Source organism: Cherax quadricarinatus, chromosome 8, assembly GCF_038502225.1.
Source record: "Cherax quadricarinatus isolate ZL_2023a chromosome 8, ASM3850222v1, whole genome shotgun sequence".
Lineage (NCBI taxonomy): Eukaryota > Metazoa > Arthropoda > Malacostraca > Decapoda > Parastacidae > Cherax > Cherax quadricarinatus.
Window position 1 is genome coordinate 16,652,776 of NC_091299.1, and position 18,420 is coordinate 16,671,195.

General features: G+C 38.4%; 1 protein-coding gene across 3 annotated transcripts in view; it reads right to left on the reverse strand.

The window, feature by feature from the left end:
- The window catches only part of LOC128685388 (short/branched chain specific acyl-CoA dehydrogenase, mitochondrial), a 43,825-nt gene extending 25,423 nt beyond the window's left edge, over positions 1-18,402 (reverse strand). For 2 of the 3 annotated variants that reach the window (XM_053771911.2, XM_053771912.2), the window contains exons 1-3: positions 18,346-18,397; positions 16,387-16,549; positions 9,065-9,165 (exon numbers count right to left, since the gene is read on the reverse strand). In XM_053771911.2, the coding sequence (XP_053627886.1) occupies positions 9,065-9,165; positions 16,387-16,549; positions 18,346-18,381 (300 nt within the window). In that variant the 5' untranslated portion in view covers positions 18,382-18,397. Of the gene's footprint in view, positions 1-9,064; positions 9,166-16,386; positions 16,550-18,332 lie in introns of all 3 variants that reach the window. The other variant, XM_053771913.2, reaches the window with a different exon arrangement.
- Between the last annotated feature and the right edge of the window lie 18 nt (positions 18,403-18,420).

The following is an 18,420-nucleotide window of genomic DNA, read 5'->3' on the forward strand; positions in this document are numbered from 1 at the left end:
CCACAACAAAGACAACCAGATGCCGCACATGTGTCTTAATTTCATCAGTAGTTGTAGTAGTAGTAGTAGAAGAAGAAGGTAGTAGTAGTGGTAGTGGTAGAAGTGGGAAATAAGGATGACGAGCCAGTCAAAAACAAAGGAAGGGGAGCACTGCAAGAGAGCTAGATGCAGTGCTCCCCTTCCTTTGTTTTTGACTGGCTCGTCATCCTTATTTCCCACTTCTACCACTACCACTACTACTACCTCTTCTTCTTCTACTACTACTACAACTACTGATGAAATTAAGACACATGTGCGGCGTCTGGTTGTCTTTGTTGTGGACGTTTCGCCATCCAGTGGCTGGCTGGATGGCGAAACGTCTACGATGGTGATGCCCGGGTGTTGTGCATGTGTCTTAATTTCATCTTGTCGGTATTATATACAATTCTTGTACTACTACTACAGTGGACCCCCGCATAGCGACTTTAATCCGTGCAAGAGGGCTGATTGTTATGCGAAATGATCGGTATGCGAATGAATTTTCCCCATAAGAAATAATGGAAATCAAATTAATCCGTGCAAGACACCCAAAAGTATGAAAAAAAAAATTTTACCGCATGAAATATACATTTTCCTACACACAAAGAGAAGGATACATGCACAATAGTAGAGTAGTACATGCACAATATATATTGTGCATGTACTACTCTACTAAATGAAGAATAAATGACACTTACCTTTATTGAAGATGCAGCAATGACTGATGAGACAGTGTGTCCTGGGAGTGCCTTTTCCTCCTGAGTACCGTAGGTCCTGTTTGGCATTTTCTTCCAGAACAGGCCTTATCACACTGTGTATGCCACTACGATTCTTAAATCTCTCAAACCAACCTTTGCTGGCTTTAAATTCACCAATATGAGCACTAGTTCCAGGCATTTTTCCCTGTTCACCTGGGTGTTAGTCGACTGGTGTGGGTTGCATCCTGGGAGACAAGATTAAGGACCCCAATGGAAATAAGTTAGACAGTCTTCGATGACACTGACTTTTTTGGGTTATCCTGGGTGGTAAATCCTCTGGGGTTAATTGTTTCTTGGTATTCTCAATAAGCCACACCAACAACGGTGCTACAGCAGCAGCAGCAGCAGCTGACAGTGCTACAGCAGCAGCAGACGATGCTACAGCAGCAGCAGACGATGCTACAGCAGCAGCAGACGGTACTACAGTAGCAGCAGCAGCTGACGGTGGTACAACAGCAGCAGCAGCTGACAAGTGCTACAGCAGCAGCAGACGATGCTACAGCAGCAGCAGACGGTACTACAGCAGCAGCAGCAGCTGACGGTGGTACAACAGCAGCAGCAGCTGTACCACCAATAGTAGCGATGGTTGATTGGGGTTTATTATACAACCTGGCCAGCTCGGAGACATGCACTCCACTTTCATACTTATAAATGATCTTTTTCTTCATCTCTATAGTAATTCTCACCCTTATTGCTGTAGGGTTGGCACTAGAAGCTTTCTTGGGGCCCATGGTCACTTATTTTCCAGAAAAAATCACCAAAAACACTGTAATAATACGAAATGTTCCGATTGTATGCTTGGATGTTACCGCGGAGGCTGGCTGGTAAACAATGCCACCGGCGGCACATGTGAGGCTGGCTAAGGGCGCACATTGGACGCGTCTCGGACGAAGAGCGGTGAGCGGGTTTTTGGGCGGTATGCGAGGCAAAATTTTTGCGATAAAAGCGAGCGGTATGCGGATTGAACGGTATGCGATGCGTACGGTATGCGGGGGTCCACTGTACTACTACTACTACTACTACTACCACCACCTCCACCTCTTCCTGCCTATATATAGCCGTCCTGCTCCACCTCTGTTAGTGTGACTTTGTCAATGGTCCAAGTCGGACTGAAACGTCGTCGTAAGCTTCTCTCTTTTATGTGCGGGTTATTTGTGTATATTGTCGGTAATTCTACCAACATTAATACAACTATGAAAAGGTTCACGCAATTACTGCCATATTTAGGTGAACTGAACAAGGCCACTCCTGATTTTGATTTCTTGTTATAACTTGAAAAAGGCTCTTCTGATCGGCTTCGAAGTTTTAAATGCTGGTATATTCTAATTAAGAGCAAGATGGAATTGCTGGTGGAGTGTGCAAGTGCCACTCATCTAATTTTATTTTTAAACTGGTGTGGTATTTTGTCCATGAAATAACTTTGCACGCTGTTGGAATGTGAGCAAGAAAGCACTTATGAGGGGATTCAGGAAAACTTGTTAACCACACTTGAGTCCTGGAGGTGGGAGATACAGTGCACACTACCTAGGTGGGAGATGGGAGGTGTGTTAAATAAATAAAAAAAAAGAAATACAGTAATATGAATATACTTCATCAGAACAGCTTCAGTCATTAATGGGTGATGCATCTGATGAAAAGGATGATACTTATTTACTAACATAATTAACAAGCTCAAAACTACTGGATTTCACATAACTGAAGAATAGCTCTTCTGGTTGGCTTTATAGCCTCAGCACTGTTTCACTGTGTTAGTCCCAATTTGAGAAAATTTTATTTATGGATCTTCTGTCAACTGAATAAAGTCATTCCTGATTTAGGTGTACATGAGATTAACTCAAGAAAGCCTCTTGTGATAAACTTCAAACTTTTAACTCTGGTATGTCCTGTTTAATAAAAGGTTCAGTGTTACTGGAGTATGTAAGTGCCAATTTTATTTTTAAAATAGTCTGTTATTTTTTTTAAATAACCCAGGATTGCCTCTTTTTATATGACTCAATCATCCCTCATGTGAGAGGGATGATTTCCAATAATTTTAAGTCATGTAGGTTCAAGTTTACCAACTTAGTAATAGACATTTCTCTGCAATAGGTAGTAGGTTGGTAGACAGCAACCACCCAGGGAAGTACTACCGTCCTGCCAGATGACTGTGAAACAAAAACCTGTAACTGTTTTGCATGATGGTAGGATTGCTGGTTTCTTTTTCTGTCTCATAAACACGCTAAGATAACAGGGATATCTTGCTACTCGTACTTACACTTTGGTCACACTTCACAGACACGCACATGCATATATATATATACATACATCTAGGTTTTTCTCCTTTTTCTAAATAGCTCTTGTTCTTTTTTATTTCTTCTATTGTCCATGGGGAAGTGGAAAAGAATCTTTCCTCCGTAAGCCATGCGTGTCGTATGAGGCGACTAAAATGCCGGGAGCAATGGGCTAGTAACCCCTTCTCCTGTATACAATTACTAAAAAAGAGAAGAAGAAAAACTTTATAAAACTGGGTTGCTTAAATGTGCGTGGATGTAGTGCGGATGACAAGAAACAGATGATTGCTGATGTTATGAATGAAAAGAAGTTGGATGTCCTGGCCCTAAGCGAAACAAAGCTGAAGGGGGTAGGAGAGTTTCAGTGGGGGGAAATAAATGGGATTAAATCTGGAGTATCTGAGAGAGTTAGAGCAAAGGAAGGGGTAGCAGTAATGTTAAATGATCAGTTATGGAAGGAGAAAAGAGAATATGAATGTGTAAATTCAAGAATTATGTGGATTAAAGTAAAGGTTGGATGCGAGAAGTGGGTCATAATAAGCGTGTATGCACCTGGAGAAGAGAGGAATGCAGAGGAGAGAGAGAGATTTTGGGAGATGTTAAGTGAATGTATAGGAGCCTTTGAACCAAGTGAGAGAGTAATTGTGGTAGGGGACTTGAATGCTAAAGTAGGAGAAACTTTTAGAGAGGGTGTGGTAGGTAAGTTTGGGGTGCCAGGTGTAAATGATAATGGGAGCCCTTTGATTGAACTTTGTATAGAAAGGGGTTTAGTTATAGGTAATACATATTTTAAGAAAAAGAGGATAAATAAGTATACACGATATGATGTAGGGCGAAATGACAGTAGTTTGTTGGATTATGTATTGGTAGATAAAAGACTGTTGAGTAGACTTCAGGATGTACATGTTTATAGAGGGGCCACAGATATATCAGATCACTTTCTAGTTGTAGCTACACTGAGAGTAAAAGGTAGATGGGATACAAGGAGAATAGAAGCATCAGGGAAGAGAGAGGTGAAGGTTTATAAACTAAAAGAGGAGGCAGTTAGGGTAAGATATAAACAGCTATTGGAGGATAGATGGGCTAATGAGAGCATAGGCAATGGGGTCGAAGAGGTATGGGGTAGGTTTAAAAATGTAGTGTTAGAGTGTTCAGCAGAAGTTTGTGGTTACAGGAAAGTGGGTGCAGGAGGGAAGAGGAGCGATTGGTGGAATGATGATGTAAAGAGAGTAGTAAGGGAGAAAAAGTTAGCATATGAGAAGTTTTTACAAAGTAGAAGTGATGCAAGGAGGGAAGAGTATATGGAGAAAAAGAGAGAAGTTAAGAGAGTGGTGAAGCAATGTAAAAAGAGAGCAAATGAGAGAGTGGGTGAGATGTTATCAACAAATTTTGTTGAAAATAAGAAAAAGTTTTGGAGTGAGATTAACAAGTTAAGAAAGCCTAGAGAACAAATGGATTTGTCAGTTAAAAATAGGAGAGGAGAGTTATTAAATGGAGAGGTAGAGGTATTGGGAAGATGGAAGGAATATTTTGAGGAATTGTTAAATGTTGATGAAGATAGGGAAGCTGTGATTTCGTGTATAGGGCAAGGAGGAATAACATCTTGTAGGAGTGAGGAAGAGCCAGTTGTGAGTGTGGGGGAAGTTCGTGAGGCAGTAGGTAAAATGAAAGGGGGTAAGGCAGCCGGGATTGATGGGATAAAGATAGAAATGTTAAAAGCAGGTGGGGATATAGTTTTGGAGTGGTTGGTGCAATTATTTAATAAATGTATGGAAGAGGGTAAGGTACCTAGGGATTGGCAGAGAGCATGCATAGTTCCTTTGTATAAAGGCAAAGGGGATAAAAGAGAGTGCAAAAATTATAGGGGGATAAGTCTGTTGAGTGTACCTGGTAAAGTGTATGGTAGAGTTATAATTGAAAGAATTAAGAGTAAGACGGAGAATAGGATAGCAGATGAACAAGGAGGCTTTAGGAAAGGTAGGGGGTGTGTGGACCAGGTGTTTACAGTGAAACATATAAGTGAACAGTATTTAGATAAGGCTAAAGAGGTCTTTGTGGCATTTATGGATTTGGAAAAGGCGTATGACAGGGTGGATAGGGGGGCAATGTGGCAGATGTTGCAAGTGTATGGTGTAGGAGATAGGTTACTGAAAGCAGTGAAGAGTTTTTACGAGGATAGTGAGGCTCAAGTTAGAGTATGTAGGAAAGAGGGAAATTTTTTCCCAGTAAAAGTAGGCCTTAGACAAGGATGTGTGATGTCACCGTGGTTGTTTAATATATTTATAGATGGGGTTGTAAGAGAAGTAAATGCGAGGGTCTTGGCAAGAGGCGTGGAGTTAAAAGATAAAGAATCACACACAAAGTGGGAGTTGTCACAGCTGCTCTTTGCCGATGACACTGTGCTCTTGGGAGATTCTGAAGAGAAGTTGCAGAGATTGGTGGATGAATTTGGTAGGGTGTGCAAAAGAAGAAAATTAAAGGTGAATACAGGAAAGAGTAAGGTTATGAGGATAACAAAAAGATTAGGTGATGAAAGATTGAATATCAGATTGGAGGGAGAGAGTATGGAGGAGGTGAACGTATTCAGATATTTGGGAGTGGACGTGTCAGCGGATGGGTCTATGAAAGATGAGGTGAATCATAGAATTGATGAGGGAAAAAGAGTGAGTGGTGCACTTAGGAGTCTGTGGAGACAAAGAACTTTGTCCTTGGAGGCAAAGAGGGGAATGTATGAGAGTATAGTTTTACCAACGCTCTTATATGGGTGTGAAGCGTGGGTGATGAATGTTGCAGCGAGGAGAAGGCTGGAGGCAGTGGAGATGTCATGTCTGAGGGCAATGTGTGGTGTGAATATAATGCACAGAATTCGTAGTTTGGAAGTTAGGAGGAGGTGCGGGATTACCAAAACTGTTGTCCAGAGGGCTGAGGAAGGGTTGTTGAGGTGGTTCGGACATGTAGAGAGAATGGAGCGAAACAGAATGACTTCAAGAGTGTATCAGTCTGTAGTGGAAGGAAGGCGGGGTAGGGGTCGGCCTAGGAAGGGTTAGAGGGAGGGGGTAAAGGAGGTTTTGTGTGCGAGGGGCTTGGACTTCCAGCAGGCATGCGTGAGCGTGTTTGATAGGAGTGAATGGAGACAAATGGTTTTTTAATACTTGACGTACTGTTGGAGTGTGAGCAAAGTAACATTTATGAAGGGATTCAGGGAAACCGGCAGGCCGGACTTGAGTCCTGGAGATGGGAAGTACAGTGCCTGCACTCTGAAGGAGGGGTGTTAATGTTGCAGTTTAAAAACTGTAGTGTAAAGCACCCTTCTGGCAAGACAGTGATGGAGTGAATGATGGTGAAAGTTTTTCTTTTTCGGGCCACCCTGCCTTGGTGGGAATCGGCCGGTGTGATAATAAAAAAAAAAAAAAAAAAAAAATAACTAGAGGATGCCTTTTCTGATCAGCTTCAAAATTTCCAAACATACATACTATTTTACTTAAAGGAATGATCAGGGTGGTCTTGGGTGATGTTGGTACCAATATACCAATTGTATTGAAGCAATTCTAATATTTGCTTTTATGGGACAACTTTTCCAAGTCCATAATGGTAGGCTTCAACACGTCAAATGCTGATGTACTGCATGTTAATTAAAGGAAGGTTTGGATTATTATAGTTCCTGACCCACTTGAGGGTACTGATTTATAACTCCTGTGCCACTTGAGGATGTTAGAGTCCCGTTAAAGTGTGAGCAGTTACATCTGTGAAGGGACTGAGGAAAGCTGGGCTGGACAATCAGATTAGAATTCTGGGGCTGAAAAGTACAACACCTACATTCTGAAAGATGGGTAAAGATGAAGAGTAAGACACATGTGCAACAGTTGGGTATCTTTATTTTTTGACTGAAACATTTTGCCTACATGGTAGGCTGCTTCAATCAAATACAGAAGCTATGGTGCTGAATTCTTCTCCAGGTTGAGGGACTGACCACCTCAAACTATTTCTCCAAGGTTGATGGACTGACTACATCATCTTTACCTTGCTATTAATCCAACTGCCTCCACTGCATTCATTTCTGTACCTGACTGAAGAATTCTACCATGTAGGCACAATGTTTCAATCAAAAATTAAGAGACCCAACTGTTGCGTATGTGTCTTACTCTTCAATTTGTTGGCATAATATACCATTTTTATCATGGGTAAGGATGTTGCAGTTTGGAGAGTTAAGTGAACACTGATGTCCATGAACTTTTGGCAAGAAAGCTATTAAATGAGTGACGATGAAATACATTTCTTTTTCTTGGGTCACCTTATTTTGATGGGAAATAGCTGAAGTGCAAAATAATTTAGTTAATAAGCTACCATAGTGATATTCTTAGTCTAGGATATAAATATTAACAGCTTAATTTTTCTCTTAATCAATGGACTCTTAGCTCTACTATGCTCAGTTCTTAAAAAAAAAAAATAATAATCTTACAAGCATCAAGAATACTAATTACTGTACATACATAATAGGCACAGTATGCATAAATACCACAAGTAACTAATACTGTACCTCTCATGCCACTGAAGGACTCTTAATCCAAGAAAGTGGAGCTATTCTCCCCTTTTTCTGATTAATCCAGATTACATTCCATTCCCCAGGTGCTGTAAGACCCCTACAGATTTAGAACTTCCTGATGAACATAACAAACAACAAATACACATGTAACAGAAACCAAACATAAACTTCACATCTTGTAGCTGCTGAGAATGCAGGTAAGAAAATCTCATGTTATGCTATATAGTATGACTGAAAACAAATTAAAATGAGTTATAAATGTGCTGCTCCTAAACTGTTGGGTCAACTGTAAGGTGTTGAAAAGACTTAAATATTTAACCCTTTGACTGTTTTCGACGTATAAATACGTCTTACGAGCCAATGTTTCTGACGTATATATACTCAATAATTCTAGCGGCTTCAAATCAAGTGGGAGAAAGCTGGTAGGCCCACATGTGAGAGAATGGGTCTGTGTGGTCAGTGTGCACCACATAAAAAAAATCCTGCAGCACACATTGCGTAATGAGAAAAAAAAAAGATCGTTTTTTTGGAATAAAATGTCGACTTTGAGGTGTATTTTCGTATAGTATTTATCGTTGTATTCGCGTTTTCATGGTCTTAGGTGATAAAATGGAAAACATATTACAGACATAGAGATGATTTTCATTACTTTTACGATGAAAACGACCTTGAAACTGAGCTCAAAGTAGCGGAAATGTTCGATTTTTACCAATGTTCAAGAGTAAATAAATCACACCACACGTCCAATACACGTCAACTGGGGAGTCTAATATTCTTTCACTAGTGCACTGATATTATTTATACCATTTTTACAATAATGCAGTCGTCTGCATAACAGTAAATTTTGTATTTTTTTGTATGAATAAAAAATCAAAATAGAAAGCAATAATAATATAAGAGGGGCCTAGAGATGTGACTAATGAACAGAGCATATGTTATTTTAGTGCCACGAATGTCTACCTTGTTTATTCTGGACCCTATTTTGAAATTGGCATCTTTTTTATTTTGCGTGAAATTGGCCAAATTGCCAATTTCTGACCACCATATTGGGTAGTCCAAATTAGTAAATGGGAGGTTTCTTGTACTCAGCTGATAGATAAAATGGAGTTCTAAAGAAATAGCTATGAGTTTGGTCAACTGGAACAATGGAATTGGCTGAAAATAGGGCTCAAAGTAGGCGAAATCGCCGATACGCATATGTCGCCGAGACCGCTAACTTCGCGGGAGTATAATTCCACGAGTTTTCGACCAAATTTCGAACTTTTGGTGTCATTACCATCGGGAAAAGATTCTCTATCATTTCATAAGAAAAAATAATTTTTTTTTTTTTCAAAAATTGAGCGACATAGAATGACAGTTTCAGAGAGGGGCCTGAAACAGTCAAAGGGTTAAATATCAAAGTATTGTACAATTATTAATGAATGTTTAAAAGTCAGTCTCATGCACAGTCTGAATTACTCTTTGCTTAAACTTACCCCATTATCAAACATGCCTCTGTAAACAGACTCATCCATATTACTCTCTGCATCCATTTTTCGGACAAGAGGGAAAATCTTCTCACGGGCAAATTTTGCCACTGTGGACATGAACAGAATTCAAATTATTAAAAACTCTCAAACAACTTTAGGTATTTTCTAAAAGCATTGAAAGAATATAAAGGAACAGACTGAAAAAATTAACATATTCATGAGTTTAAAAACTGTAGTGTAAAGCACCCTTCTGGCAAGACAGCGATGGAGTGAATGATGGTGAAAGTTTTTCTTTTTCGGGCCACCCTGCCTTGGTGGGAATCGGCCAGTGTGATAATAATAATAAAAAAATAATAAAAAATCTGTAAAGGCAGGGTGGCAGGTTTGCAATAACCAAGAGGAAGAGCATTGCTTTGGACACTAAAGTGGAGATTTTTTGATGAGTGGATGTGGGAGAGAATCCGTGTGGCATTACCAAACATCTTTTCCTGGCTAAGTCTACTGTACAAGCCATCCTAGGTAAAAAGATTAGCCAGTTACAAAAAGTTCTGGCTATGCTAATCCTGTTGCTGCTGCTATAGTGACTCACAGATGGAATAAATTGTGAGAAAACACAGAGGTATCTCAGTGTGTGGATGAAGGACCAGAAACAGAAAAAAAAAAATGCCATTTAATATGCCGACTCTTTAAAGGTTGTAAGTTTATTTGAGTATTTAAAGAAAAAAAAAGGGGGAGGGGTGCAGAATACATTACTTTCAAAGCCAGTAAGGGATCCAACAGACTCAGGAAGCATGACAACTTCCATAGCCTGATATTGAGTAATGAGAGTGCTAGTGTTGATGCTGATACTGCTGCCTAATATCCTAATGACCTGAAGAAAATTATGTGGATGAAACTGCACTATACTGGAAGTGTATACCATCAAGAACATTCATATCAAGAGAAGAGAAGAGGGTTTCAAGATTCAAACTAGCTAAGGATCAACTAATTCTTCTAGTAGGGGGCCAATGCAGAGAGAGATTTCAAGCTTAAGCTTCTCTTAGAGAACCAGCGAGTTAAAACAAATATTGAAAAAAGATGATCCTCCTATAATTTGGAGTGCCAACAAGAATGTGGGTATAACCAACATACTTGTTACTGATTGGTTTGACACTTTTGTCTTGCCATTGAAAATATGGCATTGATAACAATCTTGCTCACAAAGCACTGCTGCTTGTTGAAAATACAACAATGCATCCAGCAAAACCAAAAGACACTTCCAAACATGTCTGGACTGAGTTCCTTCCTAAGAAATCCACAGCTTTAATGCAACCAATGGATGTGTGATATTAAATCTTTTAAGTCATTTTATGTTGTGAAAACTTTTGCAAAACTCATTACAGACACTGACGGAGAAAACAGGCCAACAATTAAACAAATTCTGGAAGAAACTTAATATCCTAAATACCATCAATATCATTGATGAAGCTTGGAAGGAAGTCACAATTATTATTATGAACAATATCTAAAAGAAAATATAGTGTCGGTCCCGTTGCATTGCAGCTTTGAAGTCAGTGTTGGTCCAATATTATGACACCGTGAGATCAGCTCACTCAGATAAACTGTGAGTGGTAAATCTGGGCCTAGATATGAAGGTCTGTGTGTTAAATGTACACTATATCAATAAATCCTGCAGCAGGCAGTGCAAAATGAGAAAAAAAAATAAAACCGTGTTTTATATTTAAAACAGCAACTTTGCAGTACAGCCGCTCCTCATTCAGCAACGTACTTGTTTACGACGACTCAGACTTACGACGGGCTCTCTGACAAGTGTGCACACCTAAATAATATATGTTAGAGCTGATTGGCTCTATTCTCTTTATTAAAATTTACAGTACACTACACTACATTTAAAAATATACCAGAAATGTTATAAACGGTGTAAAGGTGACATTAAAGCAATATCAAAGATATTTGACACAAACCTACTACCATTATAGTATGCTCCTCACTTAGCAGCGAATTCGTTTACCAATGTGGTCTTAGGAGTTCTGTTCCTAAGAGCAGGTCAGTAAACGAATTGGTCGCTAAGCGAGGAGCATACTATACTAGTAGTGAGTTTGTGTCAACCATCTTTTGATATTGTTTTAATGTCACTTCTGCACCATTTATAACATTCTTAGCATATTTTTAAATGTTTATACAGCCTCTCCTCATTTTATGACAGTTCCGTTCCTAAGACCACATCGGTAAATGAAGACCATGCTATAACGGTTTACGTCAGCCATCTTTGACATTGTTTTAATGTCACCTTTGCATCATCTATAACATTTCTGGTATATATTTAAATGTTTATACAGTAGTGTACTGTATATTGTAATAAACAGAATAGAAGAAATCAGCTCTAATATACATTATTTAGGTATGTATACTGGTCAGAGTGCTGGTCTTAAGTCCAAGCGGTCTTTAAATGAGTACGTTGTTAAGTGAGGAGAGACTGTATTTTCATCCAGTTTTTATGGATGCAGTCTCGGTTTCTCGGTCTCATTTGATAGAATGAAAGATATACTACAGAACAGAGATGATTTTTGATCAGTTTCAGGACTGAAAGTAAATTGAAATTTAGCTTAAAGTAGAGGAAATGTTTGAATTTTGCAGATATTCCAGAGTACACAAATGATGTCACTTGTCCAATACATGTCCAACTGGCCAGTCTAATATGTATTTATGAATGCACTGACATTATTTATACAATTATTGCAATAATGCAATAGTCTGCATAACAGTAAATCTTCTATTTTTTGTGTGAATAAAAATTAAAAAAAGAAAAGCAAGCGAAATATAAGAGGGGCCTGGAGACATGACTAATGAATAGAGAAAATGATATTTTAGTGCCAGGAATGTCTACACTGTTTATTCTGGATGCTATTTTCAAATTGGCAATTGTTGAATTTTGTATGAAATTTCCCAAATTTCTGATTTCTGATCACTTTATTGGATAGTTGAAGTAGGTAAATGGGTGGTTTCCTGTACTCATTCAAAAGAATAGAAGGATTGCTAGTGAAATAGCTATGAGTTTGGTGGACTGAAACAATGGACGTGGCCAAAAACAAAGCGTAAAGTAGGTGAAAGCGCCGATGCATAAAAATTGCAGTCTGCTAATTTTGCAAGAGTATAATCCCATAAATTTCCATCAAATTTCATACTTTTGGTTTCATTACCTTCAGAAAAAGATTCTCTATCATTCCCTTAGATAATTTTTTTTTTTTTAAATACTTCGACCCGAGAGCAAGTTTGAGAGGAGAGGTCTCGACAATGAAAGGGGTTAATGATTTTCATAGATTAAGGTTATCACTGCTAGATATTCACAGGAAGAGTGTAGCCCCTCTTCACTGCTGATACATTCATGATGAGCCTCTCATCCTTTAAGAGTGCATGTCAATTATATATATACAGCTTCTCCTCACTCAGCGACGTACTCATTTACCAACGACTCAGAATAATGACGGGCTCTCTGACCAGTATGTATACATAAATAATGTATATTAGAGCTGATTTCCTCTATTCTGTTTATTACAACATATGGTACACTACTGTATAAACATTTAAAAATATGCTAAAAATGTTATAAGTGGTGCAAAGATGACATTAAAGCAATATCAAAGATGGTTGACACAAACTCACTACCATTGTAGTATGCTCCTTGCTTAGCAACGAATTCGTTTACCGACGTGGTCTTAGGAACAGGACTCCATCGTTAAGTGAGGAGAGGGTGTACTACACAGGTATCACTGTTGACACATGCACTGTACTTCCCACCTCCACGACACAGCTCAATTCACCATAACTCCCTCCTTTTCTCTCTCCTAGCCCCAACAAGTGCTGATGCTGATTCTAATCACTACTATTTGTTTTTTTTAACAACCAGGATGTCTCCCACTGAGGCAGGGAAACTCAAAAAAGTAGAAACAAAAGCTTTTCTTCTTTTTACATTTAGTAATAACACTATATCTCTACATTAAACAATGTGTCTATTTCTGGTAAATGCATATCTCTTAAATGGCATATTTAAATATGAATTTTATTATTTATTGTGTCTTATAGACTCTTAATATAGAGTGGATGGGGTTATAACACCACTATGCCTCTACTAAATTATGAACCCGTCTCTGGTGAGTACTTATTTCTTAAAGTCTCAATTAAATATTAATTGGAATTAGATATGAAGTGTTATCATCTAGGTCTGCAACATAAGTTATCCAGTTAATGACCATATCTAGGTCATTAAGCAGAGGTCCAATGTACCAGTATTTATGAAAAGTGCTAAACCTACATGGGCCAACAGTGCTATATGGGAAGTGCTATAAATGTTAAGACTGAGCACAAAAGCAGGAGGAGAGAATCACAGTTAGTGTAGTAAATTAGTTTCCGTTATTTTAAGCCACCAATGGTACAGCATTAGCATAAGAGTGAATATGTTCAGGGGTGAGCAAACAAGTGCTCACAAGTGGAGAAGTTTAGCCTTCAAGAATGGAAAGGTAAGGAAGGGCAGAATTACACAACACAGACTTTCCAAGGAGGAAGGAGGCAGTAAAAATCAAGAAAAATAGAAGAATGAGATAGGCCTTGGGACTCTATGAGAGTCTGAAGGGGTAACTTAAAGATATAGAATAGAGGGGTGACAACTGAAACTATCAGCTTTATTAATATCCATAATACTGTAGTCCTAAAGCTTCTAAGAACATAAAGGCCATGGAAATAAACAAGATTACAGAGAAAATAGGTATCACAACACTATCACAATACAGTAAAGGGATGTTACACAATGCACACAGGCTTTTGGTCTGAAATTTCTGAACATAAATGGAATCCCTGAGATTAATGACATCAAGACCAGTAAGAGTAACCAGAGTAGAGGAATACACCTTGTCCCCAGTATAATTAAGATAAGACCAAGGCCCAATGAACATGGAGAAGAGTTCATCTATTGGTCCACAGGGAAATAGCAAAACAAAATCTTTGACTGAGGCAGTCTACTATGACACATGCCTAGTAGAGAGAGAATCATGTAATGCTTCTATGACATATGAAAATGTCATAATAAGAAAACAATATCCAGTATGGACAGCAGGGCCTAGGAAATAACAGGAAACTTTGTGAAAATTACAAAAGCTCTTGAAGCTGTGTGATGTAGCCCAACTGGAAGTACAGTCAATGGCATGCAACAATGAAGCATTCAACAGTGCCAACATACACAAAAGTGAAACTGTCCACATACAGGAATATGAAACTTCCCCCCAGGAAACTGTGAGAAGTTCACCAATGCTGGTTAGAAACATGGTGGTGCTGTGTACATACCTTTGGAGTATACAGGAAAAAGTTATTATTAATCCAATTACCAAAGAACACCTGGCTGCCAGGGTCTCTAGAAAAGAGTGGTAGCTAGTACTGGGACAAGATATATTGCCAAGTGGTGGCAAAAGCCTTCTCTAGATGAAGAAAAGGGTCCTTGATGGAATAGGTAAGTCTATAATCAAACTAATGGTTAAAAAAGACAATTCTGGATCACCAAAAAACATATTAATCTCTTGTTAATTATGTGCTAATGGAAGGAGCAATGGATTATGCCTTAACATGCCAGATTTTCAGAGAGAGGCATACTGCAGCTTTTAACTGAAGGGATAAAATACTGGCAGACCAGATTTAACAGAAGGATAAGAGGAAAGTGACTTAGGGTGTAAATGTTGCAGAATGAGAATGTATACTGTACTGTATTATCATCTGGCTTAATGCTATAGGATAACATCTTGATAATGCCAATGAAAGTTCAAGAAGCACAGAAAGTACAGTACAAGAGGTTAAATCCAGATGAAATTCGTGGAGGGGTTTTAGTTGAACAAAAGCAAGATATAAATGTAGGATCTAGGGAAAGAAGCAAAACAGTAATTGGAAGTACTTTTCTGGGTGTTCAAGCAGTATAAGCAGTATTGGTAATGCTGTGGAGTGAGTTGCAGATTTGCAACTACAAGTTAGCACCATCTGCTAACCAATTAGATGGAGCACTGATGGGAGAGAGCAGAGGTTAATTGAAATTTTAAACATTATGCTAAGATAGTGACAGCAAATGCAAGAGGATTGGATAAAGCCTTGAAGACTGAGTTTAATGTGGATGTCTCCTGCAACTGGTTATGGTGCATAATAGTGAAGGATGGTAGCCACCTACTGGAGTTTGAAGAGGATCAATTTGAGAAACACCTTGTTCACACATGGTGGCCAATCAAAGACAGGGTGCTTGTGGGCAAATTTATCATTATCAAACATTTTACCAGTGAAATTTGGAGCATAAAAAAAACTGAGTCCATGTCTCACAGTTAAAGGTAGATTTAACAGCAATGTAGATCTGAGAAAGGATTTGCTCAAGCAAGTACATGGAGGCTTGTGTGTAGAAATAGGCAAGATGGACTGGATCAAATAGGTAGACAGGATTTCAGAGACAGCAAGGTGGGGAGCAGATGTCTGGGATCTTTCAGACAGAGGTTACTCACAGGTTTGATAAACTACCTGATGAGTACAAGAAATTAAGAAACAATAGTTACTGCACAATAAATTAATCTTCACAACTCTCCCAACCACTGTGGAGGCCCTAGACACATTTGAAGCTGCCAGATGATCAAGATGGTGCATCCCCTTCAATGCCTGCCATACCCTAGCTAAATGCACCACTCTACTACAAACTGCTAGCAAACCAAGTGCCACCCAACTCATTCGACACTACCGAAACTCACAGCTCACAGAAGCCAGTGAAACTTAGTAATTAGAACCATTCACAACTAACCCCCAATTGGGAGAGGAAACTCTTGACTACTAATTTTTTTACTGTCTTTATTAAAGAGCTTCAATATCATCCACTGTGCAATAATTATATATAAAATATGAAATACAAGCAAGTTATTATTATAAAGGGCATACTATATACAAATACAGTAATGTTGATAAAATTCCCAGAGGAAATTATCACAATAAAAAACTGATTATAATAATTAGTACTCTTAATAAAATACTAAGTGCAATGTAAATAATGTACTCAGATGTAACTAAAAAATTCAAACAAATCAATGGGACATCTCTCTTAATTAAATAATGCACTTACAATATGAGCTAAAAAAAAAATATTCACCTGACATAACTAGCTAAATTTATATACTGTACCTCAGCAAACAAAACAGAATACATTTAAAACTCAGAAAAATGAAGCAGAGCAGATTTTGAAGTATATATTACTAATATTAAGCTTTAATCAGGCATGCTATGAGAGTTTATGGTAACATAAATGCCAAAAACTACTTCACCTGTTTCTTTCATCATCTCTTCATCTTTTGAGAGAATTGTCAGTGGAGAGGGATTAAGCCCTCTGGCCACTTCAAACTTTCGTGCAACTTGATGATGACACAGACTAGCCCCAGCTCCTTTGTGAAGCAGTCGAGAATTCAGGGATCTGAGACTGGTACAAGCCTGTGGATAAAACCTGAGAGATAATTTTTTATCATCAATTGAAAAGACAAAGTCCCATTCATGATACTATACATTCATTTGCAAAATGGTATACTGTGTATAGTATGAAAAGACACAAGTGTTTCAATAATAAAGATACCCAAGGGAAATAAATCTGACTTTTTTGGGTTTTCCTAGGTAATTTACACTATGTATGATAATTGTACTTATTTACACTGGTGTCTTATTCATCAACTGCAGTATTGTATACCTTCAATAGTATGGCATACTGTATGGCATACTGTATGTCATATAAAAAGAAATGCAGCACTGTACTTGTCATATAACATTTATCCAGTACATATATGTAAATTACTGTAATTTGAAATAAAGACAAATAAAAAATAAAAAAAAAATGTAATCTACAATACATGCTGTTATCAGGATAATTTTCAAATACTTGAAGGAAACACCACAACAGCACATAATTACATCAAAATAGTAAACTCTGATGTTTATTTGAGCAAAGATTTTTGTACATTTTTATTACTTTTTATTGCTACCTGTACCTAAATACAGTTTACTGTACTGCATGAGAAAACAAATTAGTATATCCTATGTACTGTACACAGAGATACCTATATAGACAAATACACCTTATACCATATAAGGCACAGGATAAAAATAATGGTCGGCAAAGCAATCCCAAATTCATATATATGAAGAGGGTCATTGGAAGCCCGTAATGCACTTTTAAATCTACAAAACCCTAACATTTCTAACATTGACTTAAGACTATCTACAAAATTGCAACTGACCTCTTGTATATAACAAGAGGTCAGTTGCAGAGGTCATGGAACAGATTACTGGTTGATACCAAAGTGACATCTACTTCCATCTGACCTTTCCTCGCTTCTGCCTATATAATAACCTTCCGCCAGGTATATTCTATTGCCTAGAAAGGGCCTGCTGCACAGACAAAACAATGTATAAACGAAGTTTCATATAACTGCAATCTGTTTGTTACAAACTGCTAAATGCTCGTGGCTCACTTGGTAGAAGTCTCAGCTCACACACAGTGGACCGGGATTCAACCGTCAGACGAACAGGAACGTTGGACATGTTTCCTCATGATAAATTAGACACATGTGCAACTCTTGGGTATCTTTATTGAGGAAACGTTTCACCACAAAGTGACTTCATCAGTCCATACAAAGGAGAATCTTGAAGAACAGGAGGAGAATGAGGTAATCAGTCCCTCAACCTTGAGTCGATGTGGTCAGTCCATCAATCTTGAATAGAATGAGGGACTGATTACCTCATTCTCCTCCTGTTCTTCAAGATTCTCCTTTGTATGGACTGTTGAAGCCACTGTGTGGCGAAACGTTTCCTCAATAAAGATACCCAAGAGTTGCACATGTGTCTAATTTATCAACGTGTCGGTTCTCTGAACCATCCATCTACAATGTTTCCTCATACCTGCTACACTTGTTCACCTAACAAGTACCTGGGTGTTAGGCAACTAGTGTGGGTCGCATCATAGCTAAGTGGATTAAAGAACCCTAAGGAAAACAAGAGAGTCCGACGGCATCCCAATTTAACTTGATTATTAGCCCTCCGGGTTAATAATAATCAGAATAAAAACTTCCTCAGAATTTGTCGGCTTTTTTTTTTTTCGAAACTCATTTCTCAGTGATTCAAATGAGTTTGGTGAGCGAGGGGCTTAGGAGGCAAGCATACACACATTAATAATGTACATAATAATCAATAACAAGCATACAACTATTTCAAGCTTGATAATAACAATAAAAACTGACGAGAGTCCTGGGCAGCGACCTCCACAGCAGCGCCATGTTGTTGTTTACCTGGACTCAAGGCTGCCACCTTCTGTC